This window comes from Channa argus, chromosome 2 (assembly GCF_033026475.1).
Source record: "Channa argus isolate prfri chromosome 2, Channa argus male v1.0, whole genome shotgun sequence".
NCBI classification, from domain to species: domain Eukaryota; kingdom Metazoa; phylum Chordata; class Actinopteri; order Anabantiformes; family Channidae; genus Channa; species Channa argus.
The window spans coordinates 10,675,206-10,692,961 of record NC_090198.1 but is presented as its reverse complement, the minus strand read 5'-3'; the positions used below and the strand labels follow the sequence as shown (position 1 = coordinate 10,692,961).

The 17,756-nt window shown below is 39.8% G+C and overlaps 1 protein-coding gene across 5 annotated transcripts in view; it reads right to left on the bottom strand.

The window, feature by feature from the left end:
* Nucleotides 1-488: 488 nt before the first annotated feature.
* Nucleotides 489-17,756, bottom strand: part of cd276 (CD276 molecule) — a 61,687-nt gene continuing 44,419 nt past the window's right edge. For 3 of the 5 annotated variants that reach the window (XM_067495297.1, XM_067495300.1, XM_067495299.1), the window contains 3 exons: nucleotides 16,614-16,655; nucleotides 11,563-11,601; nucleotides 489-1,380 (listed from right to left, as the gene is read on the bottom strand). In XM_067495297.1, the coding sequence (XP_067351398.1) occupies nucleotides 11,579-11,601; nucleotides 16,614-16,655 (65 nt within the window). In that variant the 3' untranslated portion in view covers nucleotides 489-1,380; nucleotides 11,563-11,578. Of the gene's footprint in view, nucleotides 1,381-11,398; nucleotides 11,440-11,562; nucleotides 11,602-16,613; nucleotides 16,656-17,756 lie in introns of all 5 variants that reach the window. The other 2 variants (XR_010912908.1, XR_010912914.1) reach the window with 2 other exon arrangements.

The window sequence follows — 17,756 nt, the reverse complement described above, 5'->3', positions numbered from 1 at the left end:
CAGCTTAGGAAAAGGTGCATCTGTGTGTGTGTGTGTGTGTGTGTGGGTTGAGGGGGTAATTCTGCACTTATACAAATCAGACATGATGCAAGGTAGCTATTTCGCATATGACAGCAACAAACCAACACACAGAAAACCTTTTATTCAGAGCAAGTAAAATGTTTGGGATGGCTGAGCATCTGCAAACAGAGAAGGATTAGCCCTAAAATAGGACAGCATCTAACTGGGAACAATTTAACATGTCAGTGTTGATCTGCATGTAAATGAAATATTTGTATTACTTTGACCATAATTCATGTTTTACTTATTATGTAGAATAGTCACAGTTGGCAGATAAATCAACTAATGGAAAAGTGGAAGGATGAATTTGAGCAGCATGGCTAATCCTGTGGGTGAAGAAGTGTCTGTAATAAACTCGACCTTGTTCTGCCTGAATGAGCGCAAAGTGGTCCTGGGAATGGGACCAATAATTACCAATGACCAGGCAGTTTCACCATGTCTCTTTAATGTAAATAGGCACTGGGTTATCTGACACAAATGACTTTGGCATTCATACATAGACATTTGGCACAGGGACTTGCTCAAGTACCTGAAAAAAACAAAACAAAAGCAATAAAACAACCTGTACAGTCCTTAGGCTAGAAGAGATAAAACATTCCACATCAGCAGTAGAAAGGAGCTGAGATAGTTAATTAAAAACTATTTCTGATATATATAAGGCTGTCAGGTCGGTGAGAACATCAGGGTGTATCCCATGCACCATTTGCAGTTTGTTGGAGCTTTGCTGGCATTCAATTTAAATTCCCTCAAGTTACTGAATATAAGAGAGCAGTACACACTGACAGGTACGAGTTACTCCAGCGATAAGACGCTAATTATCAAATGCAGGAGTAATGGGAGAGCCAGGCTCTCTTTCTGCCAGAGACTGCGATGGCAACTGAGGCAGGGTCATCTCTTTAAGTGTCTCACTTCCTATTAGACAAGAGATCGCTGGCACAGGCCGCGATCGCAACCCATACAAGGACGGCAGCGACAGTGAAAAGACCCTGCCACATCCAGTCGTTGTCAAACGCAGTGTCTCTTTTGCATACTCCAAAGAACACAACCCACTTGACTTCATTTACTCACTGCTGAGGCCCTTTATAAAGAGAATGGAAGTGGAAAGTAATAGAAAATAACGGCACATGATGTGTTTATATGTGTCATGATGGAAACTCGAGGGAAAGTCTTAGAAAAAAAAAAAAGATGATGGACTCATCTTCCGCTCAGCGAGGCTTTGACATTCTGTAGGGGGATGCTGGAAATAGTCTCCAGGTTGATGGATAGATGGAGTGGGATTACCCGCCAGAGTCATCTCCTACACGCCGTCCGGCCCGACTCCTGGAAAATGACACAAAAACACAATACAGATAATGTTGGGCTGTTCACAACGGGAGAGGTTATTAGGTTCCCCCCAATAAATAAATAAAATCCCATTATAATGACTTAGTCCTACTTGGAAATTATAAATATCTTTCTACTATTATTATCATCATTATTAGCATTAGTGCAAACTGAAAACTCTGAGTAAAATAAATGCAAAGCAAATTTGATTTCTTTAAATAAGCAATTACACAAATGAAAGCTGTTTTTCCAAAGACGCTACAACCTTCAAGTGTGTCTCAATCTGCACCCGCTCCTCTCTCCCTCTCTGTATGGGAAGTATCTTACTGAACTTGTAATGCTTCTCCTCACCCATAACCCCTCTGGACCACCCTACCACTAGCACAGAGAAAGAAATTGTTCTCTCTGCATCATTAAACAGTTTGAATTAACTTGGGTGGAATTTAATTATGTCACACATGAAGCTCTCCTACTTGAAGCATTTAAAAGCAATATAGTTGGCTATATGCTTGGAGGTTCGGTCTTTAGATACATTATTCAAGTCAGTCAGCTACATCTGCATGCAACTGGACTTCTAAGTGAAAAACACTAGGCTCCCCACATCAGGAGAGATCTTTTAATTTCTAATTCCTTGTGGGATATACATAGAACATAGAGCAACACGCTGGTGGAGTGGTTAGCGCTGCCACTTCACAGCTAGAAAGTCCCCAGTTTGAATCCTCGGCCGGCTGTGGAGCGGAGCTGTGTGTGGAGATGTACCCACTGTGCGTGTTTTCTCCATGTAATCCAGTTTCATTCACAGTCCACATACATGCATGTTGGTTAATTGTTCAATCTAAACTGTTCTGGTGTAAGTGTGAATGGTTGTCTGAGACAGACTGGCAACCTGTCCGGCGTGTACCCAGCCTCGAGCAGCTGGGATGGGCTCCAGCTTCCCCCCCCCCCCAGCGACCCTAAACAGGATAATCTGTTACAGATAATGGATGGATGACACACAATAAATACTGTCAGTGGGGCTAATAATTTCTAACCTTGCAGCACTGGAAATTTTGCTCATACACTGTTTCCCATTAAGAATTCAACTGTACTTGTCTAAATCTGTCATGAAGCTACTTTTGATTTAGACACAGTGTAACTAAAATAGCTTTGACAAAGCGCACTTAGTTAGCAGATGAATTCTTGTGTTTGAAGCACCCACTGTGTCTATACTAATATTTAATCACAGGAAATGCAAAAACTATTCTGTGAGTGAGCTTTCCCTGCTTCCTAATTGGCACTCATTATACAGCCTTTATTATATTATACACATGAAAGGCTGGAAGGGTGTGGATAAATCCTAAATGAAATCATAAGGGCATTGCTAGCAGCTTCAAAATGTCAAAGCCCCAACTGATACAGTTATAAAATCTGTCATTTTAAATGATGAAATCTTTGCAAACTGCAAAGCACAAGACTATCTGTTCTGCGGAGCAGTGCTGCACAAGGAAATGCCGCCTGGTTTCCATTTGCTCCCTGTCAGAAGGTAATCCGACTTGCCAACTTGTCACCTAAATGAACACAACACAATTTTCACATATGCATTCTCTCGTCAGATTCAAATATACACCCCTAGAGATCTAAGGACATGAATTTCAAAGAAGACCCAGCTGAGTCTAGAAACCAGTGGTGAAATGAAAGACCTCGGCCTTTACCAAGACAACGGAGGCACAACTGAAGAAGGACAGTTTAGACTCTTACAAAACAAAAACGACCACCCTGAAAAGATGTTTCTTCTAGGACAGTTAACACTCAAAAAGCACAGTCCAGCTAAAGAAATGAACAGATAACTTCTCTCTGTCTGAGAATCCAAAGCAGCCATGGCAGGTCACAACCATTCCACCACTCCCAACACCTGAGACACAAGCTGATGGACAGATTCATTTACAGCAGGTACACAAGATTGCACACTAATTTACTCAGGCTATGTGAGATTGTTCACGTGAAACACACAGCAGCAGAGTGGATTCAGTCTAATGAACCATCGTACTGTAAATCCACAATGTGCCCATTTCTTTCCTCATTTACATTGAAATCTCAGTGCCATATTTCATTCTAGTCAAAGACCCCCTCCCCCCACAACACACACCCACCATCTAAGGAAAAAAAAAAGGCCTGCAGCTTTTTGACACAGACAGGAAGAACAACAATATCAAAGGCATGGGACTATGAAAGCGAAAAGTTGGAAATAACCTTGAGAACTATTCAGGATAACGAGGAAGCTAAACCTTGGAGATGCTTAAAGATCACTGCCAGATGATCAAACACACTGTGACAATTGCGATGTTCAACAATGGATAATTATAAAGTATAATGCATATTATACCTATATACAATATACAGCTGTCCTTTCATGGATACATTTACATTCCAGCAAATAACTTAAAGCCTCGAAGTAAAGGTCTGCACTAGAAATAAGATTGCATGGGACTGGAATATCATAAATGGTGGGATTCCAGGTTAAAATGGTTAATTACTATCATCAACACGGGACAAAATATAGGAGGCAAATATTTTTAGACCATGTGTGTAAATACATAGCCTTCAAGTAACCTGCAGGGTGTATGAATCCTACTGCAACACCAAATGTAAGCCTTTGCATGGTTTCTCATTTTCTCTTTTTCAACAAGTTAGTTATATGAAAATACATAGTGTTAGAAATTACCATTAACAATTTAAATCTGATTAATAAACAACAGCACTCCCCTGTAGCTAAAGATAAGATCAGAGAGCCTATTTAAAGGCTTACAATAATGTTTATGATAAGGCACGGTCTTCAATCGGTGGAATAATACTGTGAACAAGGAGAAACGGCAGTCTAAAGGGAACAGCATCCTCCTACACTACCAGCAACTTTAAACTTACAACTGAAATTAACATATTCGCGTATCTGGTTGCTCTAATTTGTAACTAAATCAGATTACATATGAAATGTGACTGTTTTTTGGCTTCATGCAACCTCATGTAAAACCACAGCACAGTCATTGGTGCACACTGATTTTTGTAAAACATGTTGCAATGCATTAATTAGTGGGCTTCAGAGATGCTGAGAGGAGGACATATTTACAAGGTGGACAGAGTTTACAGGCTGGCTAACCTAACAAGCTGCTGGCTATAGCTTTAAAGGGATTGTACAGCCATGAAGCTATTTTAAAATGTCAAACTATTGCTTTAAATGTAAAACTTTAGTATTTGTGTTAGGGTTACATGTGTGACCGTGGCTTGCAAGTCTTTATATAACTATAATATTTGTAATATAACGATTAAACACAAAGAACTTTATTGTCAAATGTTGTCCACATTAGAATAAGCATATGTGTTGCCACTCTGCTGTTATCCAATGTTAAACCTTAATCAGCTTTTTTTTTTTATACGGTTGAGGAGCCGCATCCTTAATTTCTTAACTTCTCTACAAAAAGCCCCCACCCCCCAACCACCTGGTTAGTATGAGACTTTTCCCCCCGGAGCCTGGGTTGGACGTGGAAGTGCATTAATCTTGATTCTTCACTTTAGTCTAAAGGATCGTTTGAAAAGGCTCCTGTGGTAAGCCCCAAAGGCAAGCTGACTGGGCACCAGGAGAAAGGTAGAGGGAAGAAGAGTCACAGTTTGTTCTGAAACACACCAGGGTTTTTGCCGCCTCAATAAGTAAGACAATCACTTAACCTGTGCCACTTTCTCAGCACGCTAATCTGGATGAATATTTAAATTCCCACAGAATGACACGCCATGACCGTCTTTCACCTGTGCCATTATTTATTTGTTCTGTGATGCAGCACGAAGGTGACTCTCACCTTGTATGCTGAACTGAGCTGCGCTAAAACACTGTGTTTGTGTCAGTGAGTTTACATGCAGCCCACTTTCATTGGACACATGAAAGTCAGTGCCAAACCTCCCATAGCAAACTTTGCCCACTCATGTTGCCAATGTGACATTCTGTATAACAGAAGGACGGAAATGACACAGACAATCGGCTAAAAAACAAACTAAGACAAACAAACAAAAAAGAAACACTGCTGACTGGAAGCACCGATTTAAAAGGCCACAAATGAGCAGAATGAATACACAGCTCATTTGAGATAATGCCTAACCCATGCAAATGAGCAAAAGTTTAACCTTAAGTCATGGACAAGTTAATAATTAGCAGCAGCTGACAATAAATAAATAAATAAATATATCTATCAGATGTCGTAATTAAAAGAAAAAAATCTTTCCAAAACATTCCCAAGTCTGTTTGAACATCATTTCTGGGTTTGATTTACACGACTTGCTCTGCACATTTGATCACAGCATTCCTCATCTCATTAGCTTGTCTACATCTGCAGTATAACAAACAAACAAACAAACAAAACAAAACAAACAAAAAAAAGGACTGAAACTGTTAGTTAGCATGCAGAGATGTGTGTGTTCATGCTTCCTTTATCTGAGCTTGTGCAACTTCTGCAGTTTCACGATAATGTGTGCACCCTTCAGAAAATTACACATAAAAATTACCTCACTGTTCAACAAGCAACATGTTTAGCATATTCCCATCACAGTGGGAGGGCTGTTCAGTGTTTAGGGTTTTGCCATCTGTAAATTCTCTGGTGCTGAGCATATTCTGTTTGATAGCTACGATTTGTAAACAATAGACTGGGATCCATTCACAGCACCAGGTCCTTCTTGTGACAAGACTCATTTAGGTTAAAAGGACATACTCTCGCCATTGTTGGTTGCTGTGAATTAAACATGTATTTTTCCACAGAAATGTTCAGTATGCAGAGAAACAGACAGAAATAAATGGTCTACTGTCCATATGCATAGTAAACCATATTGCCACCATAAGGGGCTCAATTGTCCAGAACAACAACGCAAACCATATTTCTATTGCATTAACTCAGCTGGGGACACAGGTGGCACTGTGTCTCTCCATGTATGCAGCACTTAATAGTAGTAATGGAAATGATAGATTTAGCCTTTTACTCTTAACTTTTCATTGCTGTCCATACTTTGCTGCATAGAGCCTTATAAAAGAGTATTATGCAATATACAGTGGTACATGCAGATGGTGTGTATTTTGATTTTGGGATAATTTAATTTGCTTGTTATGCTTTTTTTTAATGGAGCTTTAAAAAAAATAAAATAAAAAATTATATATATATATATATATATATATATATATATATATATATATATATATATATATATATATATATATATATTATATATATATATATGAGTCCATATACATGTGTGCACTTAAATCACCACTTTGTTGATCTTGTACAGACTCTCTTATCTGCATTATGAGTAATCTATGGTAGTTAATTGAGCCCAGAGGCAGTTGGTTTCAATGAAGGCTCCTGTGTTTTTCTGGCAAAAACAGGAGAAAAGACCTCTAAGAAGAAGGCATCTCTCTGTCGAGAGGCAAACAGAGCTCAACTCCTGCTGTGTTCATTAGCTGTCATTGATCAGTGATTCAGTCTCCGTACAGCTCCAACACAGCTCAAATATTACCAGTTTCGTGTCCTAAAAATTAATATCAAGGTAGGAAAGTGCAGCCACCACAGCATTTTTCCCATTTTATGATATTTTTCATTGCACTTTTTTTGAAGTAGATGGATGTTTGCCAAGGTTTTCAACAGTATGCAGAGACTGCTACGCAGCACACTTGTCCATTCCACAGCTTTCTGATATCAATAAGAGCTACTATATTCAGTTATTGGCTCCCCTCAGAGGCTATCACTGCTGCAACCTATTCCATCACAGGAGATGTACTGTAGAATGAGGCTGTGAGGTATAAAAATGCTGATAAATGGCTGAGACAAAAGTATAAATAATGCAGAGATGAGAGATACTGGGATAGTGAGTCAAACTCCACTTCAAGACACCCCACACCTCCCTGGAGAGAGTGCATCGTAAGTGTCCTGTCTGACATCATCAACATCTGCCGGGCCTCACTTGCCACATGTAGCAGAGGAGCTGCAGGAGCTCCCCTTTGTTTCTCTTAGTCCTTCAGTCCTGTTCCCACCAACTAAAATAACACATCATCAGACAGCTCACATCACATCTCCAACACCTTGCTGCAGTCTTTTAAAACACACTTAGACTAACTTTCTCCTTCTAGCTCCTGCTCTATTTTACCCCCTTTTATGTCTTCCCCATCCTTTGACAAAGGACTCCCTATACACAGTCAATACTTAAAAAACCATAAAAGAGTAAACCCTGAGTTATTACTGCAAAAAGTATAACAACGAGATATATTCTTAGCTTGACAGTCCAGTGAATATATAAGGGCAAATGAAATCAATATTTCACAACTGCTGCTGAAGGAACAGAGAAAGTGCCATTATGCAGCAGTAATTGCACCTATAGGGGCTATCTTTAAAAAATGTAATCTATGCTCTCCTTGGAATTCATTGAAAGTCTTCAGGTAGATGACCGGAAATATCTGCTGCATTTCACTGAGTTTTCTTTATTCCCTTTATGTCTGCCTTTGAATATTTATTCTATTTTCATGTGGGCCAAGGCTCTGCACAATACTATTCCTTATTGGCCCTTTACATATACTAAGAAGCATAAAAGATTTGTTTCTAAGTATTATAAATTCGCAACGCAGGTCTTGCAATCCAGTGCCGAGTTTCACCTATGAAGTAGAAAGGTTTCTTTAGACAATGTCACTTCTACTTCAAAAGGTATTCGTTTTTACGTCAGAGTATACTGCTGATAACAGTTTTCTAAAGCATCACGTCAGAATTTGGATTATTGAAGGGGTTTTGATCCATAAGAACTCAACTCTGTTGGGTCAGTAAAAATACAACAAAGGATTACTGCAGCCAACCATTTCCCTACCCCTTCCTACAATAAGAGCCACGAGTATAAATATGCTGTATACTATGTATATAAAACCCAGAACTGTTCTTTTAAATGTGTTTACAGAAAGTTGGGGAAGGACAACAGTATAAACAGAGACCTTAAGGAAATATATTTGCCCTTAAATGTAGAATTCACATTGAACTGAACATTTCTACCACACCAAGTTTCCAGAACCATAAAATTTCCTTCATAAGCAGTGTGTATTATTTACACTACCACTATACTGAGTGTACTGTAGATAGACATTTACTATGTTATCTGTGCTTGGCTGCAAGAAATACAACAAATAAAAGTTGAGTGGCAAAACATAAGTCAGGAATGAAAACTTATTGATACAGCCAAGGTTTATGAAAACAGAGTGCCCCCTGACTCTAAAACAAGTTAATTAAATGCAGAGCCTTCCTTTATTAAATAAGATATGCTGCACTCTGCATAAATGTATTAGTCGATAGTGAAACTGCCACACAAATATTAGAATAATTGATCCAGGATGATTCAGTGGCAGAGAGGTCTAGGGGCCTGTAGGATATTACCTAGCAATAACAGTCTCTGTGAAGGTCAATGGATACTACAGTAATGACAAATGTTGTCTCTTTTACTCCTACTGGCCAGACTTTATTTTGGCTAGTTACAGGAAATTACTTTCTGCACCTTCCATCATTTTCCACTCACTCTGCATGCTTTGGCTTTATGGCAATAACCAATCAGGGTATAATAATACAAGCTTTAACTGTTCAACCCTGTCACAAAAAGAATTCACACAAACTGACACCAACCTGCTGGTTATTTAAGTGAGACTTAGAGGCACAGTGAACGAATGTTATGTTGTGGATCTACTGATCCCATATGATAGCAGTAAAGCGAGTGGGACTCCTAGGGCACCAGAGTATGTCAAATCTGTTCAGTTCCTTCATTGCAGCAAGTCTGAAAGACAATTTGGACTTTTTGTACAAGTTACTCTTAATAGCTGAATGATTTGGAATTCTGATTTTGAACAGGAAGAAATATTTACAAATAAATAGGTACATTAATCAAACTTTGTCTTTTTTCTGACAAAAAACAGATCTGCTACACCCTCCTATTATCACTCTAGTACCAAAGTGACAAAAAAATAAAAAAACAAAAACAAAAATCAATGCCTGTCAAATCAAAACTGATGGAGTGCCTCTAAAATGTCTCCAAAATATCAACATCCAATATCAAAAGATGTATGTCACAACAACAAGGGAATGATATTTTTCTTCTTTGAACACAAAAATATCCTCTGCCCTAACAGCTCCTGTCCATTGTTGATTACTGTACTGTACAGTAGCTTTCCCAAAATAGCTCCAAGGTTTTGAACTTTCCTGGCTGATTGAGTTCTGTTTGTTTTGTCCAGTGAGAGATGGAGCCTGACACAGGATGGCTATGGTTGAGTGAACAGGGGCCTCCCAGGGGCCACAGGGTCCAACACTGCTAACACCCTGGCGCCCATCACTGTGAGAAATGTCTACCTGCCTGCCACTGTATTACTGCTACTGGTTTGGGTTCACGAAAAACTAAAAACAGCCATTACAGCCATATGCTCAGTTTTAAGTTTGACGATATAAATGTGATACCACAACAAAACAAAAAAATAAATACAAAATAAAATAAAATAACATCTTTACCTTTACTCGGAGAAATAACTCAACATCAGAAGAGTGTTTCTTAACTAGCTCATGACTGAAAACCTGAAAAGATTTAACACAAGAATAACACCTGCATGAGGTGGGTGACATACTCTAAACTGAGGGCTAACACTCAGTATAAATATCCTGGTCTTCAAACACTACTCTCCACCTAGATGTCTGTTAGTCTGGGAAACATGAAGGCAAATCTAAAAGAGCGAGGACCGACAAGTCTAAACTTGCCAGGGTCAACTCGAGGGTAAGGAAATCCACAATGTACCAAAATGCATGAAATCAGGAGTGAGAAGAAGGCATAGAAGCATCTATGACAGGGCATTTTGACAATGTGCCCATCAAATACCGAGAATGGCATCCCTCCACCTTTGGTGCCATTTCTCTGATGAGTCCATTTATGTTGAGGCTCCTCTCAGTTTGAGCCTTCCTCTCCATTCTGTCAGGTTGTTCATCAGTCATTCACAAATCCAGAGTGGATCACAGATGGGATCAAACATACTCATTACACTAGCAGTATTCAACTTTAACAGCTCAACTGTAGCTGCTAGACGTAACTGTCCATGGTGCTGAATGTCTGCTTATGACCTCCATTCACTGGTGAAGTTGCTCTACAATACATATCATGCAAAATACTTATAATATTATTTCTATCCATATGTTATATAAAAAACTATGGTGGGCATTCTTGGTGCTTCACTATATTATTATAATTTTTTAATATTCATTTATCGTAAATATAATCTATTTTCTTGTGTTGACTACAAACATCTGTATTTCCTTTGCCCTGACTTGTACTAGAAAGTTTGCCAATTCCACCTGGCTGTCATTGATTAGCACTCAAACTACTTTGTTGTATTGATGAAAGATTAAGGAAGAACTTGCATTGTGTGAACTGTCACTGTTCTTGGTAGCTAGTCAGGAAGATGGTGAGCATAGGATTTCTGATTGCAAAATTGACAGTGAACACTGGGTAGTGCATGTGTTGTTAATTAAAACTAAATAAAATGCAGAGAATGTCCTTTTTTGCTCGTTTAGTTTAGCTTATAAATACACATCTTGTTCAAGATGGCCCACAGAAAAAGCAGTAAATGTTGCTGAAATGTAGAAGAATGGTCCTATTAACCTTATGTAAGGCTTGTTGTAAAGACCACAGTGGTCTGCTGCAGCTCCTCACAAGCTGAAGCTGACAGATTGAAGGCATCATGTCACTGAATATGCATATTTTCATAGAGACAAAATAAAAAGAACGTACAGCTCACACCATAAATCTTTACCATTAATCATGCTTTTACCATGGCGTTGAACAGACTAGGAAATGTATGTTTGCACGCGAAACAAAATAAAACTAATTTGTCATATTATTCAGTGACCCTGTGATTCCTGAAATCCAAATGTCACGACTTCTCATATTCCCAACTCTCTGCCGAATTAATGCAGTCTAGCCTCATTACAGCAGCACTTACCCATAGCCTCCAGAGACACTATGTCCTCCAGAGCATTACTGCTGAGAACACCAGGCAATTGTGATAAGGAGAGAAAAAAAAGTGTCAACGTGACCTGAGCAACACATAAAGAAACAGCTGGACTGAAAGCATACATATACTGTAAATATTGAAATTGCACTCACCTTTGCTGTGTTGGCCTTAGCTTTTCAGTGGTGTCATGGCTGGAGAAAGGAAGACAAACATGAAATTTTGCTTTAATCAAAGATCTGCAACATTTTAACAAATGTAAATGTGTTGAAGCATAAGCACCAGTGCAACTAATTCATGCCTGACAGTCTAATGGACCAAAGAATTATCACAGTAGGTTTAAGGTTGTTATCGTGTCCCCTCCTCCTTTAGCCCCCGTCCACCTCCTTTGCTCCATCTCTGTGGATCTACTTCACAATGGCTAACAGGAAGCAGAGGGCACAGCGCTTTATTAAATTAGTCACAGCAGCTGAGTGCTCATGTGGGACCAAACAGGGGAGGCAGATAGGGGTAGTGAGATGGATAGGCACTCTCCCACCGGGCCTTGGCTGTGCTGTCAGAGAAGCGTAGATTACATGACAGAAGGGGGAATGGGGGGATGTGGTTGGCAGAAGGATTTAAATGGCATCTGTGCAGTGGGATTCATTCTTAAAAAAATAAAAAAATAAAAAATTCGCTCCCAAAGTACCACACAAGTACCACACAAGTCTTCTCGCACAAGCACTCTTTACATTGGTTTTGTCTAATATCCAAACCAGCTAGCAGTGGGACTGGCCTGTTGTGCTGCACAGCAGTGAGAAGTTTGACTGCTTTTATTAGCTGTGACAGCACTCATTATTTCAAATGATTTAGGAGCTGCTATTTTCTTGTATCTCATCTGACAATGATCGGTTGGCCTTTTCCTCGCAGACCAACAGATAACCTTAAAGAGGTTGCCAGACGTAGCTCAGTGTGCAGCACGTCCTTTATGAGTTTCTCTCAAACTCAAGACAAGGGAAAAGCATCATCATCTTTAGTAGCATGCAGTGAAATACCTTCATGTTAAAGCTATGAAACATCTAAAAATTAATAAGCAAAACCAGTACATAAATAGAGGATTTGCTACTGCATGATAACTATAAGATCCATATGGTAGTTTATAATTCCCAATATTATCACTGGTTACTACTCCAGCATCAAAACCGCATCTCTGTGAGTTTGTCCTTGGAGAAAACACAGTAGTAAACATGTAGCTTACTCTATGCTGCTGAACCAGCAAGGAACATGAGTGCAGCACTTGAATAATATGTGTGCAACTACTAAGCCATGGTGTGCAGGGAGCTTTTTTAATTAGCGCTCTTGAAGTTATCCAGTGACCCACATCTCATAATGAAGGCAACATGAATGTTCTATTTACATATCTTTAGCCAGTAATGTGTGACCGCTGGGAGAGCCCAGTGGCTGAGTATGTGCTGCCAATGAAAAGGGAGGGCATGTCAAGCAGAGCTGCCTGGGGCTGCTTTCCACGGCCCTCTCGATTCGAACTGTAGCAATGTGGAATGGTACATTAGTGACTTGCAGGTCTGTCAAACTGGGTTATGTTATAGAAATACTTTATGCAACTTTTTAATAAGCATTGGTCTGGTAATGCCATGATTTTCAAGAATCAAAGTCCAAGTTTTTTCACTTTAGGAATATAGTTGGTGGCTTAGAGTGGGATCTAGTAAATGTATGCCACCAAGGTAAGTGAGAACAACAAAGTTTTTCTTAAAGGCTGCCCTGTGGAGTTCAAAAGTTCTACCTTACATCCTTAAGGTGTAACACAAATTCCAGGTGTGTTTTCTTTCCTTTCTTTGTCATTTGGAAGGTAGAAATTAAAGATATATTTTAGATCTTGAATTTTCTACATCCATTTTTGCCTGCTTGCAATGTCCTTTTTCATCGCCTTTGGCATGAAACAAATAGCAAGAAAACTGTCCACAAACAAAACTGGGACAAACCTGGAGTAAAAAAACACATTGATCCTTCCCTTGATTGGTCAAAAACACAGAGGGCGCCTTAAAAGTCAGCAAGAGTGAAATCTGGGGAAACAGCGAGATTTTAGGTTTGTGAGGAACCTTAGTCGTAGAGGTCATGGTTATCACAAGCGTGCTGTTCCAGTTGTGACCAAACACCAGCATAGTTTCAGAAGTCAATTTCCTTTCTATTTGTTGAAGTAGTAATTACCTACAAGCATTTCATGTCTAGCTATTCAGTTCACTGGTTAAAGTGACAAACTATATCAAGCTATATCTATGGTCAAACTGACTATACTAAATCGTATAATGGATTATATTCCCTGAGGCAGTGATCCTACTGCAATCTTGAAACAACTTCATTCATTTACTCAAAATGCCACAATTTGATTTCCATGAGAGAAACAAGGTAATTATTATGTTCTCTGTACCTTAACACATTGTATTTTTTTTATTTGTTTCTATGTCAATAACTCTGTAAGACAGAGGGGATATAATTAAAACCGACTACATAACATTGATTGTAACAAACCTTGATTTGTTTCTATTTGTTAAGATTCACCTTCACACAGCCTTATCCAACTAACATCTTAAAATCCCAACACTTAGAGTGATGAGCTACAGGGACTTTGACAGTGAAGGCTGAGGCTTTAATCGTCCTGATGTTCTCTAACCTTCAACCTTCACTGGACATTGCCCCATTAAGAAGGGTAATAAACCCCCTTTTTTAAAATGGATCTGACTTTTGTGAGGGTTCGTAAAATTGTTCTTCCTGACAATTCTCTCTCTATGAAAGAACTGGGTCACTGGCTAACACTGCCATTCAGGGCCTTGCTAAGGTTTGACTCCTTGAAGTCCAGGATTCAGGAAGACAGGGGCTAGTGCACACAAACAGCAGCCTATTGACAGGAGGAGCTGCACTTGCGTGACTGCAGCCCCCCCCTAAACAACACATCATGCTCAGATTACTGAAAACATTTCAGAGAAGAGGTGAAGGCTCCAAGAACTGAACACACTTCAAATCTCTGTGTGTGGATGCACATACGTATAACAGCACCGTTCTCTGTGTGGTGTAGACCTGTGAGTGTGTTTCTGTGTATGAAGGGGTTGCTGTTGGCTGTAGTTCCCTGCAAATAAACCCAGAATTTGAGCTCCACTGTTTGTTAAACATTATTCGCCTCTGCTGTAAAAGCAACAAAAGGATTCTACCCTATTGCAAATGAATGAGCCTAGGTCCCCAGTTATCACTGGTTATTGTTCCAATCAGGCTGGCTTTGAAAGGGGAGGCGCACTCTCCTTTGGACAGCTCATTAAGATAACACACAAACGTGGCTCCCCATCATCCTGGGTTTATTAAAGTGCGGCTCATTTCAGCTCTTTTGTCTCATGCAGGAACCTCTGCCTTTGTCAGCACAATTGGAGCCAGATGGCAAAACAAAGCTGCCTGTCTGGAGTGTTTACTGAATTATCTCAGAAGGCAGAGCCATTAGCTTGACTTCGCCAGCTCACCGCCTACTACGTCCACCTGGATCAACCAGGTGCATGGACGATGACGAGAGGGAGCGACAGCATAGGATGGCGGCAACTTACCGTCCTGACACTGGGGTACAGTTTCCCAGCTCGATTCTCCTTTGCCAAGCTCTTTTAGCTAAATCTGATCTATTAAGTCTCACAGGGGTGGAAGGGCATCGCCTGCTCCTGGCTGCACAGATCTTTTAGAAACATTCATAAGAGAGGCATCAGACTGTGGAAGTAACAGCTCCCCTTCACTTGGAGACTCTCCTTCACCTCTCAGCTTATTAAAATCACATGGTGTTAACTTCGCTGCTCATAAAAAAAGACTGAATAATTCAACCAGACTATAGAAGGAGTCAAATGAATAACTCTTAAGAAAGAACTGCTTTGGACTGTGAGGGGTGGTCACTGAGAGGGGGGCAGGCTGAAGACACTTGATAAAGACAAAATAAAATCTGGACCTCCTGCATAAGGTTATGTTCATATGAAGAAAAATTGATGTCATCGCAGACAAAGGAAGCACACACAGATGTTTTCTGCCTTGACACACTGGCACTTTAAACGACAAGTACTGAACAAAACCTAGGTCATTACAATTACAAAGTTAACTGGTAGAGGAGAAGTACATTACAGTAAATAATGTACAGCCAGCAGCTTGGCTAGACACAAAGACTGGGAACAGCTATAACATCATGTAAACCTAAAGCCACACTATGCAATATTCTTTACATATTTTTTTAATTGCTTCATGCTCCATACCCCATCCTAAGCTAGAGAGGAGAGGTCAAAGCCTCCGGTGACACAGACAGCACTGGTGTAGAGGTTCGATCTTCTGATCAATCAGGATCAGTGTAGACACAGCGTTAAAGCACTACTCTGCGTAAGTAAAGACTTACAGAGGCATTTTTTCTTTTCAAATGCTCCGCTTCGGACTTTTGTTAATGTCACAGACTATGTTTGATAATGTTGTTGGATTACTCAACACAACAACTCAAAAGCAATAATTCAGGGTTATGACAATTGGAGTAACGCATTTTAGCATCAGTTCAGCTTCAGAAACAGAATCTTTTGAGTGCGTCGCACGGCAACACTATCGCTGGCATTTTGCGGAATTGGAAACTTGTGGAATTACTATTACTAATAAATTTATAGATACACCGGTTTTAGTGTTATGGTTGTAGCTTAGGGGGAATGTATAATGTAAAACAGCTTGTTGGCATCACTAAATTAGTGTGTGTGTGTCTCCTCTCCGCCTCAAACACTTAGACATACACACAGACATAAGAGTTATGCCACTGGGCTGCTGTGTTTAATGGACTTTGTGCCTAGAGCTAGTCTCCCTTCTCACATGAACTCATGCTTCATTAGATTTCATTCATAATCCACTAAACACACTTCGCATTCTGTTCCTTGTTCTGTTGGGTCCCTAACATCCTGCCACCTGGATTTCTTTAAAAAAAGGCAGCGTAATCAGTGGGTGATATTTGTTTTTGTAGTGTGCATATACAGTACAAACAGTTGTCACACGCTGCTAAATGCAAAGGATTAAACATAGCTAATGATGTAACAAGTGCATTTTCAGTCTCTGCTGTTTCATGACTTGCATGTCTCACATGCACCTGCACAGCAGTTCTATTCAAAACATACACCAAGACCTTGATGCACACAGAGACTGTGTGAGGTGTGGATTGGCTGACCTGTCTTTGACTCCCCTTCTTCCAGTTCCTTGGCCTCTTCAGCTGTGGAAAGACAGAGAAGCCATTATCAGTGGGAGCTACAGGGCAAAGACAGGAGCACAATGTAGTCACTTCATCACAGGCCCATGGTGAGCTGATCCTTCCCAGCTCAGAGGACAAGCTGTGATAAGAGAGCCTATATGACGATGAGGCTCTGCACAATGGTACCCTCACGACGTCATACACAGACAAACACACAGAGCCATACCCCTCCCTTAACCTCCTATCCCGCACTTTCACAAAGACAGTAATCACATTGGGCTTTAGCTGCTGGCTCTCTGAAAACCCACTGTCAACTTAGTTAGAGAGGCAATCCAGTGATGGCTGTCACACTTCCATACATGCATGGCACGCATGTGAATGCACACACACACAAAAACACACAAACACATGAAAAAGACTAAATAAGCCTGGAACAGAGTGTGTGATAATTGCTACTGAAGCTGGATGCAATATTTAGAGTCTGATAGATGATACTTAACTAATACATGAACAAAATTAATATCAAGGCAACACAATTCGGCTATTTATATTCTTTCTGATTGTCTTTGACTTTGACAGCAGAGACTATAATACTCTAGGGAAATCAAGCAAAAATCCTTATTATTACAGCAGTAGAACGTGCTGAGTTTTCCCAATTCAAACTGTCTGTATATGATGTGGGTCTACCAAAAAAATAAAAATTAAAAATAAAAATTCTTGAATTTCTACTCTTCTGTGTTGTGATGTATTTTAGAATCAGATTTCATACCACCATATTTTATGCAGTGAATTTTCCCACACACGATTACAACATATTACCATTATTGAGACCAAGATATACAGAGTTTGGTGGATTTGTTTTCATTATCAGACTGGTCCCTTGAACATATCGTGTTGGCAGCTTCTTTGAGTCTGCCAAAAAAACAATCACCATTCCTCAAATTTTCACATTTTCAGTGCTACATAAATCCATAAATCTCTAACATCGACATACTGTATCAACTAATAGTCCCTCCACTGTGGCAGCAGTGGAAATACCTTAGGGAGCAGGGTTTTGATGGGGGAGTGAGGTTCATTTAAAAAGGCAGCACAAGTGAGGATAAAGATGAGGGCATCCTCAGG